The 14,805-nt window shown below is 43.8% G+C and overlaps 1 protein-coding gene across 1 annotated transcript in view; it reads left to right on the plus strand.

The window, feature by feature from the left end:
- Positions 1-14,805, plus strand: part of slit1a (slit homolog 1a (Drosophila)) — an 82,002-nt gene that overhangs the window by 49,127 nt on the left and 18,070 nt on the right. The window contains 7 exon segments of the mRNA XM_029449425.1: positions 629-700; positions 1,497-1,660; positions 5,728-5,875; positions 10,405-10,476; positions 13,247-13,318; positions 13,420-13,491; positions 13,719-13,862. Of these exon segments, the coding sequence (XP_029305285.1) occupies positions 629-700; positions 1,497-1,660; positions 5,728-5,875; positions 10,405-10,476; positions 13,247-13,318; positions 13,420-13,491; positions 13,719-13,862 (744 nt within the window).

The raw sequence follows: 14,805 nt of genomic DNA on the forward strand, positions 1-14,805 counted from the left end.
AGACTGTGTTGTGCATGTGTGTTTGTGGGGGTTTTTCGGGTGGGGGGGAACAAAAAAAGCCATGCTTTCATGGCATGGATGGATTGCAGATGTAGTGATAGGTTTGTCATATTGGTGTAAGGGGTAGGGGGGTTGGTGGGCTCAGTATTTATAGGTTTTATGAGGAAGGAGGACAGGTTGTGTTAAAAGGGGGAGCAGCTTGAAATATGGTCGAGGGTTATTAGGCTGATTGAAATGACCTGATTCTCTCACTGCAGCTGATGTCCAGGGTTCGACGTTGTGTGTGTGTGTGTGTGTGTGTGTGTGTGTGTGTGTGTGTGTGTGTGTATTCTGGAACTACAAGTTAAGGAGCTTGTGATCATGCTTGTATGTGCATGCATGTGTGTATATTTGCATGCACGACTGTACGTGTGCGTGGGAGGTGCGAGGGCTTCCCATCTGTGTGGAATGAGGTGTTATATTCCCAGTGGGATGCCACAAAGAGAGAAGAGAGGGGGGGGGGGGGGGTCGATTTAAAACGATGGAAAGGAAGAGGTCGGCCGCAACAAAACTCGTTTTGAAGTATAAATATAAAAATATCTCCCCTGCGTTGACGATGTGACTTTGTTTGCTCTTTTCTTTTTCACAGAACGCTGAACAACAACAACATCAGCAGTATCCCAGTCTCCAGCTTCAACCACATGCCCAAGCTACGAACCTTGTAAGTCACATTCATCCCACCACATTGCTCTATACCTCTATGAAATACAACTATATTCCACATGCAAGCAGGCACAGTAGAGAACGTGCTGAAGCCCCATGTGATCTCAATGGGAGTAGATAGGGTCTGTCATTCCAAGCAGTGTTGGGGAGCAGCCATAACCACAGAGCACCACAAAAGGGTCTGTAGCAATGCCAGGGGCCATTATCCCCTCCATCTAAACACACACACAATAACAACTGGCCCCAATAAACGAAAATAACCCCAGAAGCCTATTGTATATTGTGCATTGTATGTGATTTCTAAATCTGAAATTATGCACAAATTAAAACAATTATGCCTGCTGAAAACTCTCAGAGTCGTGACTCTACGGCTCTTGCGGTGGCTTTTTGGGCTTCCTTACTCCGAGTGGGGTTATATTAAATAGCTTTTCTGTTTGTGTGCGCACTTTGCGTCTGTGCACACGGGTTTGCAAGTAAGCATACGTGCTCCAGAGGTCCACCGCACCACAGCGAGAGTTATTCTGGACAGGCACAGCATTCCAGGAATGCCGTGTTTGGAGTATTGGGTTTGTAAAAGTCCTCTTTAGTGTTCCTCCTTTTTCGAATGTGCCATTTACAATCATCCATGTAGCGTATCATTTAGTGTGTTTCGCCACAGGGATTGGATGTGATGAGTTCTCGGAATAAATAGACACTTTTTATGCTATTTGTGTCCTCAGATGGTGGTATCTTAGATAGCAAAGAAGGCAGAGAATATGTTTTAATGCATTCAATTGTTCCTCTTTTTGTAACAGCCGTCTTCACTCCAACAATCTGAACTGTGACTGTCATCTGTCATGGTTGGCCCAGTGGCTCAGACAGAGGCCTACAATTGGTCTATTCACCCAGTGTACTGTCCCTACTGAGCTCAGAGGACTCAATGTGGCAGAGGTACAGAAGCACGAATTCAGCTGCTCAGGTAAGACTCCTGGAGTTCCTTACACTAAACCACAAGAACATTGCATTTCATATTGTGTATTGTTTATTTAGTCATTTACATGGTTATTGAAAAGGGCTGGAAAAGCTACTTCTGAACAAGGGATGAAAGGGCAATCTTTTTGTGGGTACTTTGATCAAATCTTTCATGCCAAAAACTCCCTGTCCTAGTAGATATTCACCCTCCACTCCCACTGTGTTTTTGTGTCAGTGTATTCACCTGGCAGCCACCTGACAGCTCCTCTGCCCCCGGCAACCTCACGGCTCTCCTCTGGCCCTTTCATGTGTCTCCAGCTTTCAGGAGCTGGCAAGAAAATGCCATGACATATATATAAAACACACAGCTGGAGCAAAGGCTTCCCCTACTGACAGTAGTAGCCCTTTCCTCAGTCGACTTTATTCATGGCCTCTCACCTCCTTGCACAAGGATTATTTGGCTTTAAACTCTCTGTTTCTCTCTTGCGCGCGTGTGTGTGTGTGTGCGTGTGCGTGTGTGTGTGCGTGTGTGAGAGAGAGAGAGAGAGAGAGAGAGGGAGAGAGAGAAAGAGAGAGAGAGAGAGAGAGAGAGAACATGTGTGATGGGGTTATCATATCAGGACAATGGAAAAACAGCATGAGAACCTCCATTCCCCACAAGGCCATCTCACTCTCAACACCAGCTGCGACGGGTGTTTGTGTCTACGTCTGTGTGTGTGGGTTTGTCCCTCTCTCTCTCTCTCTCTCTCTCTCTCTCTCTCTCTCTCTCTCTCTCTCTCTCTCTCTTTCTCCACGGGTTGTGATTTTTACGCGGCCATACGGCGTGACAGCACAGATCATTAACTATTCATCGCCCAGGGAAATAGAATCAAAGCGTGGGAGTGTAACAATTCCAGATAGGAAAGGGGAGCAGTGGGTGTCAGGGACGTTTACGTCTGGACGGACGCAGATACAGAAAGTTGAGGTTTTGCACGATGGGGAGCTGCAGATAGTTTAGCATGCAGATATTAGCTTCCATCATGGAAGAATTTTAAAGGGGTATTGTTTTTTATTGAAGAAAGCTGTAGTAGATTGATTGGCTCTTTGTGAGTCTTAATAGCAAATTATAATTCATGCTTTTTGGAAAAGACAAACATAGAATGAAACTCCATTGCTGTGTTTTTCTGCACCTGTGTGGATTAATACCCAGTCATGCATTCACGCAAACACGTGCACAAAAACATACTCCCAGTTCTTTCTTGAGTGGATGAGTGACCAGAAGTTGAACTCCCAGTGAAGGACTCATTAGGGACTGGCTTGCTGGCACACACATACACACACATACTATATACTTGTGTACGTAGTTTGTGCTGTGACCAGGCCAGGCCACCTGCGGGGGATTTAGGGCGCAGTGGCGTTCTGTTGGAAGAGAGGAAGAGGGAAAAGAGAGGCATGTTGTTGTTGTGACAGGAGAAGGGAAATGGGATACATTGTGTTAGTAGTAGTTGCAAAATATGATTAAATTCTGCAGCGCTTTCTGCATCATGACTCACTGACTATCGCTCCCAGTATTCGACTGGAAAGCGTCACGATATAGCAATGTTTTGACAGTAATGAGCAGAGTAACACATTTACTGCTTTACTTCTAGGAATAATATATTTTTCCAGGCAGTCGCTTCTCATCAATCTAACAATCAAAATAAAAACATGAATATAGGGCTCATTATTTTCACATAATGTACATTGTATCTGTACTTAATGGTTAAAAAAATAGGGGAAAGCAGATACAACAAATAAATTCCCAGAGCAAACACTTTTACTTTGACTTTTCAGTTACTTAAGGGGCTCTGGTGCATGACCAGCAGCTCATTTGTGTTTCCCTTCACTTTTTATAACGAGAGGCCGTTTTGGAGCTTTTCTCACCACAAAATAGTTTAAAAAGATGAACAGCAGGAAACACATGTTTTTACCACGGCCAATCCACTTTCATTCCAATTACTAATAATTTTCTGACGCTAGTTTAGATTAGAGCAAATTTAGTTTGTCTAAATGGGATTTTATCGAGCAAAACATTTGCACGTAAACCCTCTTGATCATTTACAGGAGAAGTAAGTCAAACTTAGAAGCCAATTTTAGGTTATTTGACATAAAATATAATGACTATTGCACTGAATTACTGCTCCCAGGGAATAATATCGTCAAAATATTGTGTTTTAAATAAGCAATGAGTGATTAATTGCTCGAGGGGTGGAATGAAAATACAACTCCTGTAGACAGGGAAGAAATGAGATGAGGGAGCCCAACTGTTGTGCTGATAGGGAATTTAAGTCAGGAGATAAATGGGAAGAAGCCAGTGATAGTATTTTGAAATGAGGTGGAGTGACTTTAAATGTAAAGACTTGCGAGCAAATGGACAAGAGGTCATGAGTTGGGGTGATGGCCATTGGCAGAGATATGGGAGTGGAGAGGCTGAACATGAGGATGCTTAGAGGAGTGAGAGAGAGCAGAAAGAGCAGCTGGAGGAAGGAAAAGTGACAGAAAGGTGGGAGCAAATGAAAGGAGGGAAATGGGACTGGAGTAGAGTGGTAGAGACGGCGGATGGGAAGGAGATAATGGGGAAAACAGCTCCAGGAGGAACAGGGGACGAGCGTACATCAAACCGTTTCACCTCAAGTATACCTGTCAGAGAGCTGTCATTGTTAAGGCCGCTCCAGCTGTGCTCTGCACTCTCCCTGATCCCAGGCCTGTCAAATATGCCATGTTAAATCAGAAGGGAGTTCTTCTCTGCCCTACACCTGATCCCAGATCTGTCAAAGTTCTGCCATCCCAGATCACAGGGCCTCAGATCACGTGGGTTGAGCGACGGCGCGAGTGTTGATCCACGCTCTTGATGCTATTTGTTTTGTTTACTTAATTCCGAGACAAAGCAAAGCATCTTGTTCCTTTAGGTGATTGATTATGATTGGCCGGATACATAAAGTCTGACCTTAGACATTGCTAACTGGTTATGGTCCAAGAGCGAGAGCCAGTCATTTCATGGTAAAGCATAATATTTGGCAGCCATCTTTCTTTCAGTTTTAGGGAATGGTGAGCACTGAGCTTTCTCTGCCTCTGAGTTTCACCATCAGTCACTCCATCTTCCTTTCCCTGAATCTCTATCCCCACTTCACTCTCTCTCACCAACATTTCCCACACAAGCCGAGCGATAGATAGGAAGGTAATCAAATATTCATGGTTTGAAACTCGGATTAGTAATGCTGTGTAAATGAGGCCATTTAAAAGTCTGTTTTATACATTTTATCTGGGTTAGACTTACACACACACACACACACACACACACACACACACACACACACACACACACACACACCAAACACGCCGTACTGGCAGTGCAAGCGCCCGCTCTTCCCCATATCGTTGACAGTGCCGCAGCTATTTGAACAGGTATCTAGAGACAGTGTGATGGGTTGTGTGCTCTGTATGCAAATTGAAAAGTTGAAGTGTTTTAGAACAAATGGAAGTGAAGGGGTGGGGGGTTGTACAGCTGAATGTGCAGAATGGCATCAATTCCACACCAGAGAACGCAATCTCAGGAGGAAGATTTCCGGAGAGATCAATGGATGTTATTGGGAGGCCTTCAATGGCTGCTCCGACTCTATTATTCATGTCTTTCTTCTCCCCTCAATATACTGTGGCACTCCTTTGATAGATAACCTAGTTTATTGCCCATTGATTCTCAAGGATGTACGGCTTTACAATAAAGTCACGAGTAGGATGTTTCATTTATTTTTCTCAATGTCAAAACATCCCTGGGAATGTGTGTTAATTTACAATTCAGTTTTTTAAAGCACAAAGGGTTGATGACATGAACAACAGTGGAGGAGCCTGAGCTCCACATGAGTGCAGGAGCCGCTCTATGTCAGCGCACAAATCCTCCGGCAAACAATGTCACCCTGTAATCCTGCTGAGAGCTCTCATTGAAACCAACCAAATCCACCTGTGCTCACACACCTGTAGCAGCTGCATATTCCTCTCTTCTCCTCATACTTAGCTCCCGTTTCACCACACATGTTTTTATTCTACGTTTCTCTTCAGGTCACCAGGAGTCTGCCAGCCCTCAGCCGTGCAGCATCGGTGGAGGCTCTTGCCCCGCCATGTGTACCTGCAGCAACAACATCGTGGACTGTAGAGGGAAAGGTCTCACCGCCATCCCAGCCAACTTGCCCGACACCATGGCTGAGATGTAAGCACCATACTTGTTATCTTTACTGTCACCCAAAGTTAAACAAGTTAAGGAAATCCACCCGAAAAGGTGTTTTCACAGCCAGTTTAAGTGAGCACAGATGTCCTGTTTGTCACATTGAATTGACATTAATACATTCATTTTCAATCAGTTTGAATGAAATGTTAGCTCCCTGTCCGTATCCTTATTTAATCAGTTTCCTGCATCGTTTCTTCTGAAGAGAGTACTGTGAAGTCATACAAATTGGCATTTACCATTAGCAACCAAGAGGCCATAGCTATCGTTATACTACATACACTGTCAGGAATACTGTAAATAATACTAAAAAATATATGTGTTGTACTAAATTGCTTTAACTGTGAAGCAGCTGTGGGAACACGATAAAGTGCTGATGTAGCCTTCAACTCATAGTCAGTGTTTTATGAGTCTTTGCACATGATTTGTGTCAGTAGATCAGTCTGAAACTTTGCAAGTTGCATTTACAGCTCCAACGAAGCAAGGTCAAGTGAAAGCAGGAGCTGCTGACTTGTTTTTAATGTTTCAATTCTTATCATAATAACAATGAAAATACATAATCTTGCCCGACACTGTATATATTTGCTTTTACTGGAGCAACCCATCTCATGTGATGCCATCAAAACACAAATAACTTTACTTCCCAATAGGATTAACGTGAGATAAAAATTGCAGATTACACCGATCAACATTCACATAATTAATCATGTGCAACTCGATTTTGGGGCAGATGACCCTCAGAACTAGAAAACTCTTTGGATCTGTCATATTAAGAAGGTTTGGATTCTTCAGCACTTGAGCAGCAGACCTGTGTGAGCCTTAAAGATGATGCGTATGTGTTTCCATATATATCTGTCTGTATGCGCACGCTGGGGTTTAACACGGCCGAGTGGATTTAAACATGCATGTTTTATGTACATGCTGTTCCAGCTTGCTCTTCTCACCGTGCATCACCTGGCAGCGAGGACATCCATCAATTTGGTGTACACTGAGAGAGACACATGTAGACTTAGAGCAGACTTAAGACTGCGGCTGCATGCTCTTATCGGCTCAGATGGCTGTGAACCGCATGCGAGCGCTTTGCTAACATCCCTCCCTCAGTTTATCAGTCCTCCAACATCTGTCTGTGTATTAACTGTTTACGGCCCACATACTATCAGCATAATTCCCCGGGAATGCACGGCTAGACTTTTCAAGGTAGTGCTTTTACTCTCTTTATCAGGGGTTTAATGCCCCTGGCAGAAGTTTGCATAAAATAGTACAGCAACGCCGTGATTTATGCAGGGTGAGGAAAAGGGAGGATGAAGGGAGAAAGCAGTCACATTGCATGATCTTCCAAGGAGCATGTGTGTAGTTGGGAGGACACAGAAAGTTTCTAGGTCTCTTCCTCCCCATGGGGTCTGTTTATAAATACCCAGTTATATGGGAGTCACAGATCCCATGTTCCCCAACAACCCTGACCCATTTCTAGTGTTATGGTGTGCTCAATTTCCCAATTTGGACATGCCGTCCACACTTCTGTGTGTTCTTGGGTAATTGAATGACCACCCAAAAATATTGAGATATTTAAAATAACTAAGTCTTCACGCATGCTGCGTATTGACTTTTGTGATGTACATATTCCAGCCTCACCCTTGCCCTTTTTGCCATGTTTTTATGGTTTGTAGACTTCTTCGACGTGCCCTGCAGTTGTAATGTTCCACAAGTGGAGAGTCTCGTAGAGACTCATGTGATCTATGAGCCCAATAACCAGCGAGCAGCACTAATGGGAGAACAGGGAGACGGCTGAAAGATAGCTCCACCATGCACAGGTTTTATAGACGGTAGATTCTCTCTGCACAGCAGAGGAGTAAAGACATTTTAAATGTCTCCCTGCCCTTCATATCTAATTGGTGCTTAACTATGTCCTGCTGATAGACTCTACTATGTTCTGATTCATCGTTTACAAGACCAGGGAAACACTGGCTTTTAACATGCACATGCTTCCTGTCCTGCCCATCAGAGCCTTACCTTACAGGTTATATTCCCACAACGCTTTTTCCTTCACTCTTACTCCTCCTCTCTTGATTTTATTTTCTCCTCCACATTTCTCTCCGTCTTTCACGGATTGCCAAAGCACCACAGGCAGGCTGTAGGAGGCAGATCAGCAGTGAAATAGGGATGAGGGGGGATTTGGTGCAGCAGGTTTGATCTGTGCTTGAAGTTCATTATAAAATCAGTTTCAATTACAGCAAGGCGGGCTGCTGGGTATCAAGGCCAGCCTAATGCCTTGTTAATGAGGCACTCGGAAACTCACATACACACACAAACACACACATGCTGCTCTCATTATGTACAAATCGGAGAACTGCAACCTCCATGCCCTGCGCTCCCCTAATGAATGCCAGTGTTGTGTTTATGACTGTGGGGATGTGAGCTGGTTTCTGTACTCCTCTCTTGTGAGACCAGGCCCAGTTAGCCTAAACACTACCACAACAGATTATTATGCACCATAGTCTGCAATGACTGAACTCTGCCATAAAAAGTCTCCCCCCGCCTTTCATCCGCCGCTGCGGTCCTGCCATCCATTTCTGATTCATGCACGCACTGGGTGAATACCCAAAGGCGTAATGTGTTGCCCCTTAATGAAAACCATGCTCAGACCCTAATGAAAAGGATGAGGAGCATTGATTGGGCTGACACAAACACCAGCTCACAGACACACACAGACACACACACATGCAAATGTTTTGCCTGACAAATTGGACAGGGAACCATTGATTGTCTGTCCGAAGGCAACACTGAGAGATTGTTTGTTTTTTTCTCTGCTGATTGGAAAAAGCGGCTCCTTTGTTGATTGGAGAGATTACGTCGCTATCGATCTGCGAGGAGCGACAACGCGCAGGCTAAGAAGTTGTCAGACAGCATTGTGTGCCCTTGTCTGGCTCAAAGGGTTTTGTTATATGCTGACACACACGCATGTAGATACTGAAACACATGCAAACAGCATGTAGAGTGCCAGACTGGTTTGGACCAGTGAGACAGACTGGTTGATGAGAGAAGGCGCTAAAGCCACTTGGCCCAGCACTCTGCCGCATGGTGAGGGCAGAGGAACCACAGCGCTGTCACTTAGCTGTAAATCCACAGACACATTGGGACAGGCAGACAAAAACAGACAGAGAGAGCATGTACACCGCAGGAATCTGTGGTCTGGAATCACTGCTATCCTAAGAATGTCAATTACTCTCCTATATTGCTCCATAAATGTAGGCTACTCCTTTGAGGGGAAAGAGTCCTGATTGAAAAATTTGGAAACTCAAAACTGTTAAGTGGCTGTGGCGAATGTCTAACAAAACATTTACCCCCCATGAATAGACATAAACATAACAATGCAGGAGGGCTAAGAGGCATGTAATAAGTCTGACATGTCTCTAATAGAATAATTAAATCATGTGGAAATGGTCATGAACAAAGAAATCACATACTTAAGAGAGTGATGAAATCTGTCAACAACATACTGTTTGCCAAAGGAGCTTTTGAATATTTCTCATTTTCCCTGTGGTGACAAATAGCATTTTAATGATATTTAGATTCCGTCGTAGCCTCTGGACTACCACACCTCATACAGGCCCATGCCTCCTGTTTTGCAGCCAGTTCCTCTGCTGGGAGGCAGCATGGTAGGACAACCAGACAGGCCCACAGCTGGCTCCCTCCACGCCCTGCTAAGCCTTGTTAAAGACAGTTTTAAAAGCTGTGAAGTGACCTGCAGATAAACAGCCCTCTGCCAGATACACCAGGGAATTGTTCTGGGACTGAGCTGGGTCCTAAGTAGCAGCCAGCCTGAAACACACAGACATACATGCCCACACTAATGGGGTTGAGTGATGTCTGGTTCCCCGGGAACATCTGACACTGATTAGATTTTGTGACTGTTCTGTTCTAAATGACCAATTGTATGTTTGTCTGTATGTTCATATCACTCTTTGACAGTTCTTTTATAGTGGGATTGTGTCAGACATTTTTCTTGTCTACGTTTTGCGTCAGTAGCTCTTAGGCTCACAGGAAAGAGTAAACTAAAAGAAGTAATATTTCACTGCGCTGCAAAGGTTTCAGTGGACACTTTGCAGACACCCAGAGGATAAAGACACATTTCACAAGAACAAGTGAGATCATTATTGATTTCAGGATCTCATATGAGAACATTAGTGCTGAAAACTGTAAATGTTATACTAAGAAGAAATATGACTTTTAGTTGAAGGCCTTAACACCCTCACACAAACTGAGATGGAGCCTTTTCCCCTCCAGTCCTTTTCCACAGCACTTTAGTATTCAGACTGTTTATTGGTTCTGAGGATGTTATGACTCCAACATGCCTGGACCTATTACAGCTGGGAAATAGATCTCCGCTAAAATAATCAGGCCAATCACCAAAGGTCAGAGGTAATGGAGGATTAGTCAACTATGTTGCCATGGAGAAGTGTATTGTCGGTTAACTGATGCCATCTATTCTTTTCTCTTCTCCTCTTTTTCTCCAGACGTCTGGAGCAGAATGGGATTAAGTCTGTTCCTCCCGGAGCCTTCTCTCCCTACAAGAAACTGCGTAGGATGTAAGTACAGCAGTACACTCACCTCAGGGCTAAATAATAAAGATGAGAACAAGAAGTTGAGGGCTAGAGAAAGACGCGACAATTGTCCGTCTTCTCATTCCACTCCTGAGGAGCATGAAGTATTTATTTTGTCTGCGCCGAAAGAACATATTCCTGTTCTCAGACTTGGGGTGGCACGGAAAGCAAGAACTCAGATGCTACATGATCATAATAACAGTTCTCGTCTTTCATTGCCGCACACTGGTATTCCCCTGGCTAGTGTTGTGTCCAAGTCTGTGTGTGTGTTGTGCCTGCGTAGGCAAACTGTAAACTGCGGCCGGGATGATGATAAGGGGACAGAGAGTGTGCTGGAATGAGGGTTGAGGCTTCGCTCTCTCTGGGAGTGAACAGCGACAGGCTGGTAGTTGAGTGGTTTTTTTCACCAGCTGTCCAGTCAACCAGCCAGCACACACCAGTCGGCCAAACCCATAGCTCCAACACCACCAGGCCTGACCGACATAGCAGCAGGGAGACGGGAGAGACGAAAGGTCAGGGAGTTTCTCTGCCCTTCTTTAAGGATCCCTCACTGCTTTATCATCCAACTCCAGCGACAGTTTTAAGTTCAAATGAGGTGAATACAGAGCAGCTAGCAGACTGAAGACACTGTTTTCTCTTTGTAGCCCCAAATTTCAAGCAAAATTTATATCTATTCGTACACATATTTATTTTTTTCATAACTGTATGTTGACAAATGTGGATGTTTTTGGTGTTTTAGGATATACAGAAAGCAGGTCAGTTTGACAGATTCAACAGACAACTAGTAAACAGAAATGGAGAAGATAGAGTTACTTCTATTGTAATGTAGCTTCTCTGATACGGGACTTAGAAAATTAATGCTAAATGCAAAACAGCAAAATGTAAACCAGGTTATGGTTTCACATCAATATAAATTAAACTCATTTATTACACTTATTTTAACTAAATGTATATATGTATTATTGCAAAAGCACAATTTTATAATCGTTATCACTATAAACCCTAACTTATTATGAGATACAAAATGTATATTTGTTTTCATACATAAAACTTACAAGCCAAAGTTAACAAATGTAACATTTGCAATCTGTACTCTGGTTAACAGAAACTGTATGTAACCCATGGCTCTAATATCACAGGAAATTCATAATCAACTTTTACAAAAACATATCAATTGTTTTTGTATCTTTATGTACCAAAAAATCATAAACCATGACGAGTTAATTTAGCCTGTCAAAATAATGTATTAGAGAAAAATAGAGGTTTGCAATATTAATATGAAAACAAGCTTTTCATTAAATATGATTCAAACTATTGTGAACAACCAGATTTAATGGCAGTGAGATTGTGTTGCTCTCTTCCATCTGGTCCTCCAAACAGACATGACCTGCTACTGTTGCTGCTGCTGATCCTGCATTTAGCAAGAACAATGCACGGCCGCAGGTCTGTGTTGACCCTCAGCGCCTCTGTTGATTCAGCTGGCTATGTGCCCTCACTGGCCCGGCTTCTCCTGTGTCCAACAGCCCCAGTACACACTGCGTGTAGACAGCATCAATACATCATGATGCATATGTTCACTCTCCTGGGTCAGGCTCTGCAGATGTTCATATGTGTGTCTTATATTTAGTGGAAGGTCTTTAATGGTTAAATATGTTATTGGAAGGCATCATTATGTAAGTTAAAGTTATATATAGACTTTTGTGTGTGTATATTTGTTTGTTTATTTGTGGAAGTATGTGTGCAATGCCTCTCCTGACCCTGCGTGTCCTCCTCTCCCAGTAAATACCAACCACATACATCCTCTTTCACCTTGTCCCAGTTTGGATGACCTACACATGAACCGCTCCTTAAGGCAGGGATGCAGTAACAGCCTTCACACACCGGCACATACACAAACACACCAGTGTCTGGGTTTACAGACACACACCAGTGCAGATGTTGGGTCCTTCGCCACATTTTTTATTTCCAGGAAACCTCAGTCCTTTGCAAGAAGACAAATGGGTACTTATTTGAATGTTACCCCCAAATGAGAAAATATCCCTCTTCTTCACCACATGATGATTTTCCTTTAAAGGTATCCAGTCGACTGGAGTTCAGTCCACATACTCCATTAACTCTCCCTCTCCATCTGTCTTTCTCTCTTTCTGTCCCACTGTTCCTCATTTACTGTTGAATTTACACACTCACACACACACACACACACACACACACACACACACACACACACACACACACACACACACACACACACACACACACACACACAGACACATAAACACATAGGCACACAGGCTTAGTGGTTATCCTGTGGGGGGGAGGCCTGTGGATACTATTAACGACGGCTATGTTCAGAGTCAGTCTACTGGATTTCGCTTTGGATTTCGGCCCTGCACCCCATTTTTACTCACACACACTCAACATGATACAACACAGGGCCAGTTGATAGGCCACAAATAATACAAGTAAACGTTTTGATTGGCTACGAGACTCTAGCACACTCCATATCATCAAATCCCTTCAAGGGACGCACAATCAAATATGGGCGAGAGCTGGAACTGATCTTCATCCAGCTCACACTACATTTGCTTCCTCCTCGCTTGCCAGCAACAAGCACGGCCCTTCCATCCACCCCACCTTCTGATGAGGGTGACACCCAGGCACAGTCAGTGGGGTCAAACCTCCCACAGGGAAAGGACTTTTTCACAAAACCTCAATTTATTGACTAATTCTCTGGCTTTCTTCTTCTTCAATGCAGAGACTTGAGCAACAACCAGATCTCAGAGATAGCTCTTGATGCCTTCCAGGGCCTGCGCTCCCTCAACTCCCTGTAAGTGGCCCAGAGCCGAGTTTGTGCATGTGTATGTGCATAATTATCCACCCTGTTGTCATTTCCCGTGTCTTAAGCAAGTGTGTGTTGTGATTTTCCAGCGTGCTGTATGGAAATAAGATCACCGACCTGCCCAAGGGGGTGTTTGACGGCCTCTACGCTCTGCAACTGCTGTAAGCAGAACACACACACGCTCTGCTGATACACTGCAGACATACACTGAATACCACACATCCTCCCACTCAGTAAAGAAGTCATAACCTTCAAATAAACTTTGTACCTGTGCATAGTTTTCTAGATGGAATGCATAATGAATGAATACATAAAGAAAGTCTGACAAGCTGCTTCCCTCCTCCTTCCTCCCTCCCTCTTTGTTTCCTTTTCTTCCCCCTACTCTCAGGTTGCTGAATGCCAATAAGATTCACTGTGTTCGTGCCAACGCCTTCCAGGACCTGCAGAATCTCTCGCTGCTATCACTCTACGACAATAAGATCCAAACCCTCGCCAAGGGCACCTTCACTTCACTACGAGCTATACAGACCCTGTGAGTCAAACACGCGCAAATAAACATGCTGCTGCACACGTTCTGACACATACTGAGCCATCACCATAAAACATGAGCCAACACAGGAGTTGTTTACTTGCAGGTCTGTGTAATAACACAGGAATGGAATCAGGAGGTAGAGAGGAGAGTAAATCTATCATCGTCACAAACACGCGGACACACACAGCTTCTGCGGCCAGATCGAGATCAAAAACAGCGCACACCACACCCACTCTTTCCACCACCGTTACCCGGACAGCACCAATTCGGTCTAAATGAATGTTCTCTTATTTTTCTGTTCCGATAAACAAGGCAAACCACACGCTGTTATCAATACAGACCCCACACCGTGGCGCCTACCATGTCTGAAACACACCACATGAGATTGTCATCCATATATGCAAATACATTCAAGACACCTGTTGAACATGATGGATAGCGCTACAACACACACACACACACACACACACACACACACACACACACACACACACACACACACACACTCATTGAGGGCCCCGGGTTTAAGGGTCTCTGTCATGAAACAAGCTTCTTGTTCTGGAGAAGGAGTATAAATACATGTAAAGCCTTCCCACAGTCTCTGGTCCTCTAAATTGACTGCATCATTTGGAGCTCACACTGAAGTAAACTGAAGTAATGTTTTAGAGATGTTGATTTAATGTTATGGTTATTTGTGATGCTGTATGTTGTGGTGCTTTCTATTGAATTGTATTGCATTATACTGAGAGCTGTTTCTAATCTTCAGTCAACCCCATTTATCGACCATGACATTGGAAACATCTCTCTGTATAACACTAATCTAATTCACCAAAACAAAGTCTGTCACAATAAATCAAATGTATGCAGAAATCACATACACAATAATCAGTATGATGTTATTATATATTATATGTGACCAACTCTTTATATGTGTAAAACAAGA

The sequence above is a fragment of the Cottoperca gobio genome, chromosome 15 (genome assembly GCF_900634415.1).
Source record: "Cottoperca gobio chromosome 15, fCotGob3.1, whole genome shotgun sequence".
Taxonomy (NCBI): domain Eukaryota; kingdom Metazoa; phylum Chordata; class Actinopteri; order Perciformes; family Bovichtidae; genus Cottoperca; species Cottoperca gobio.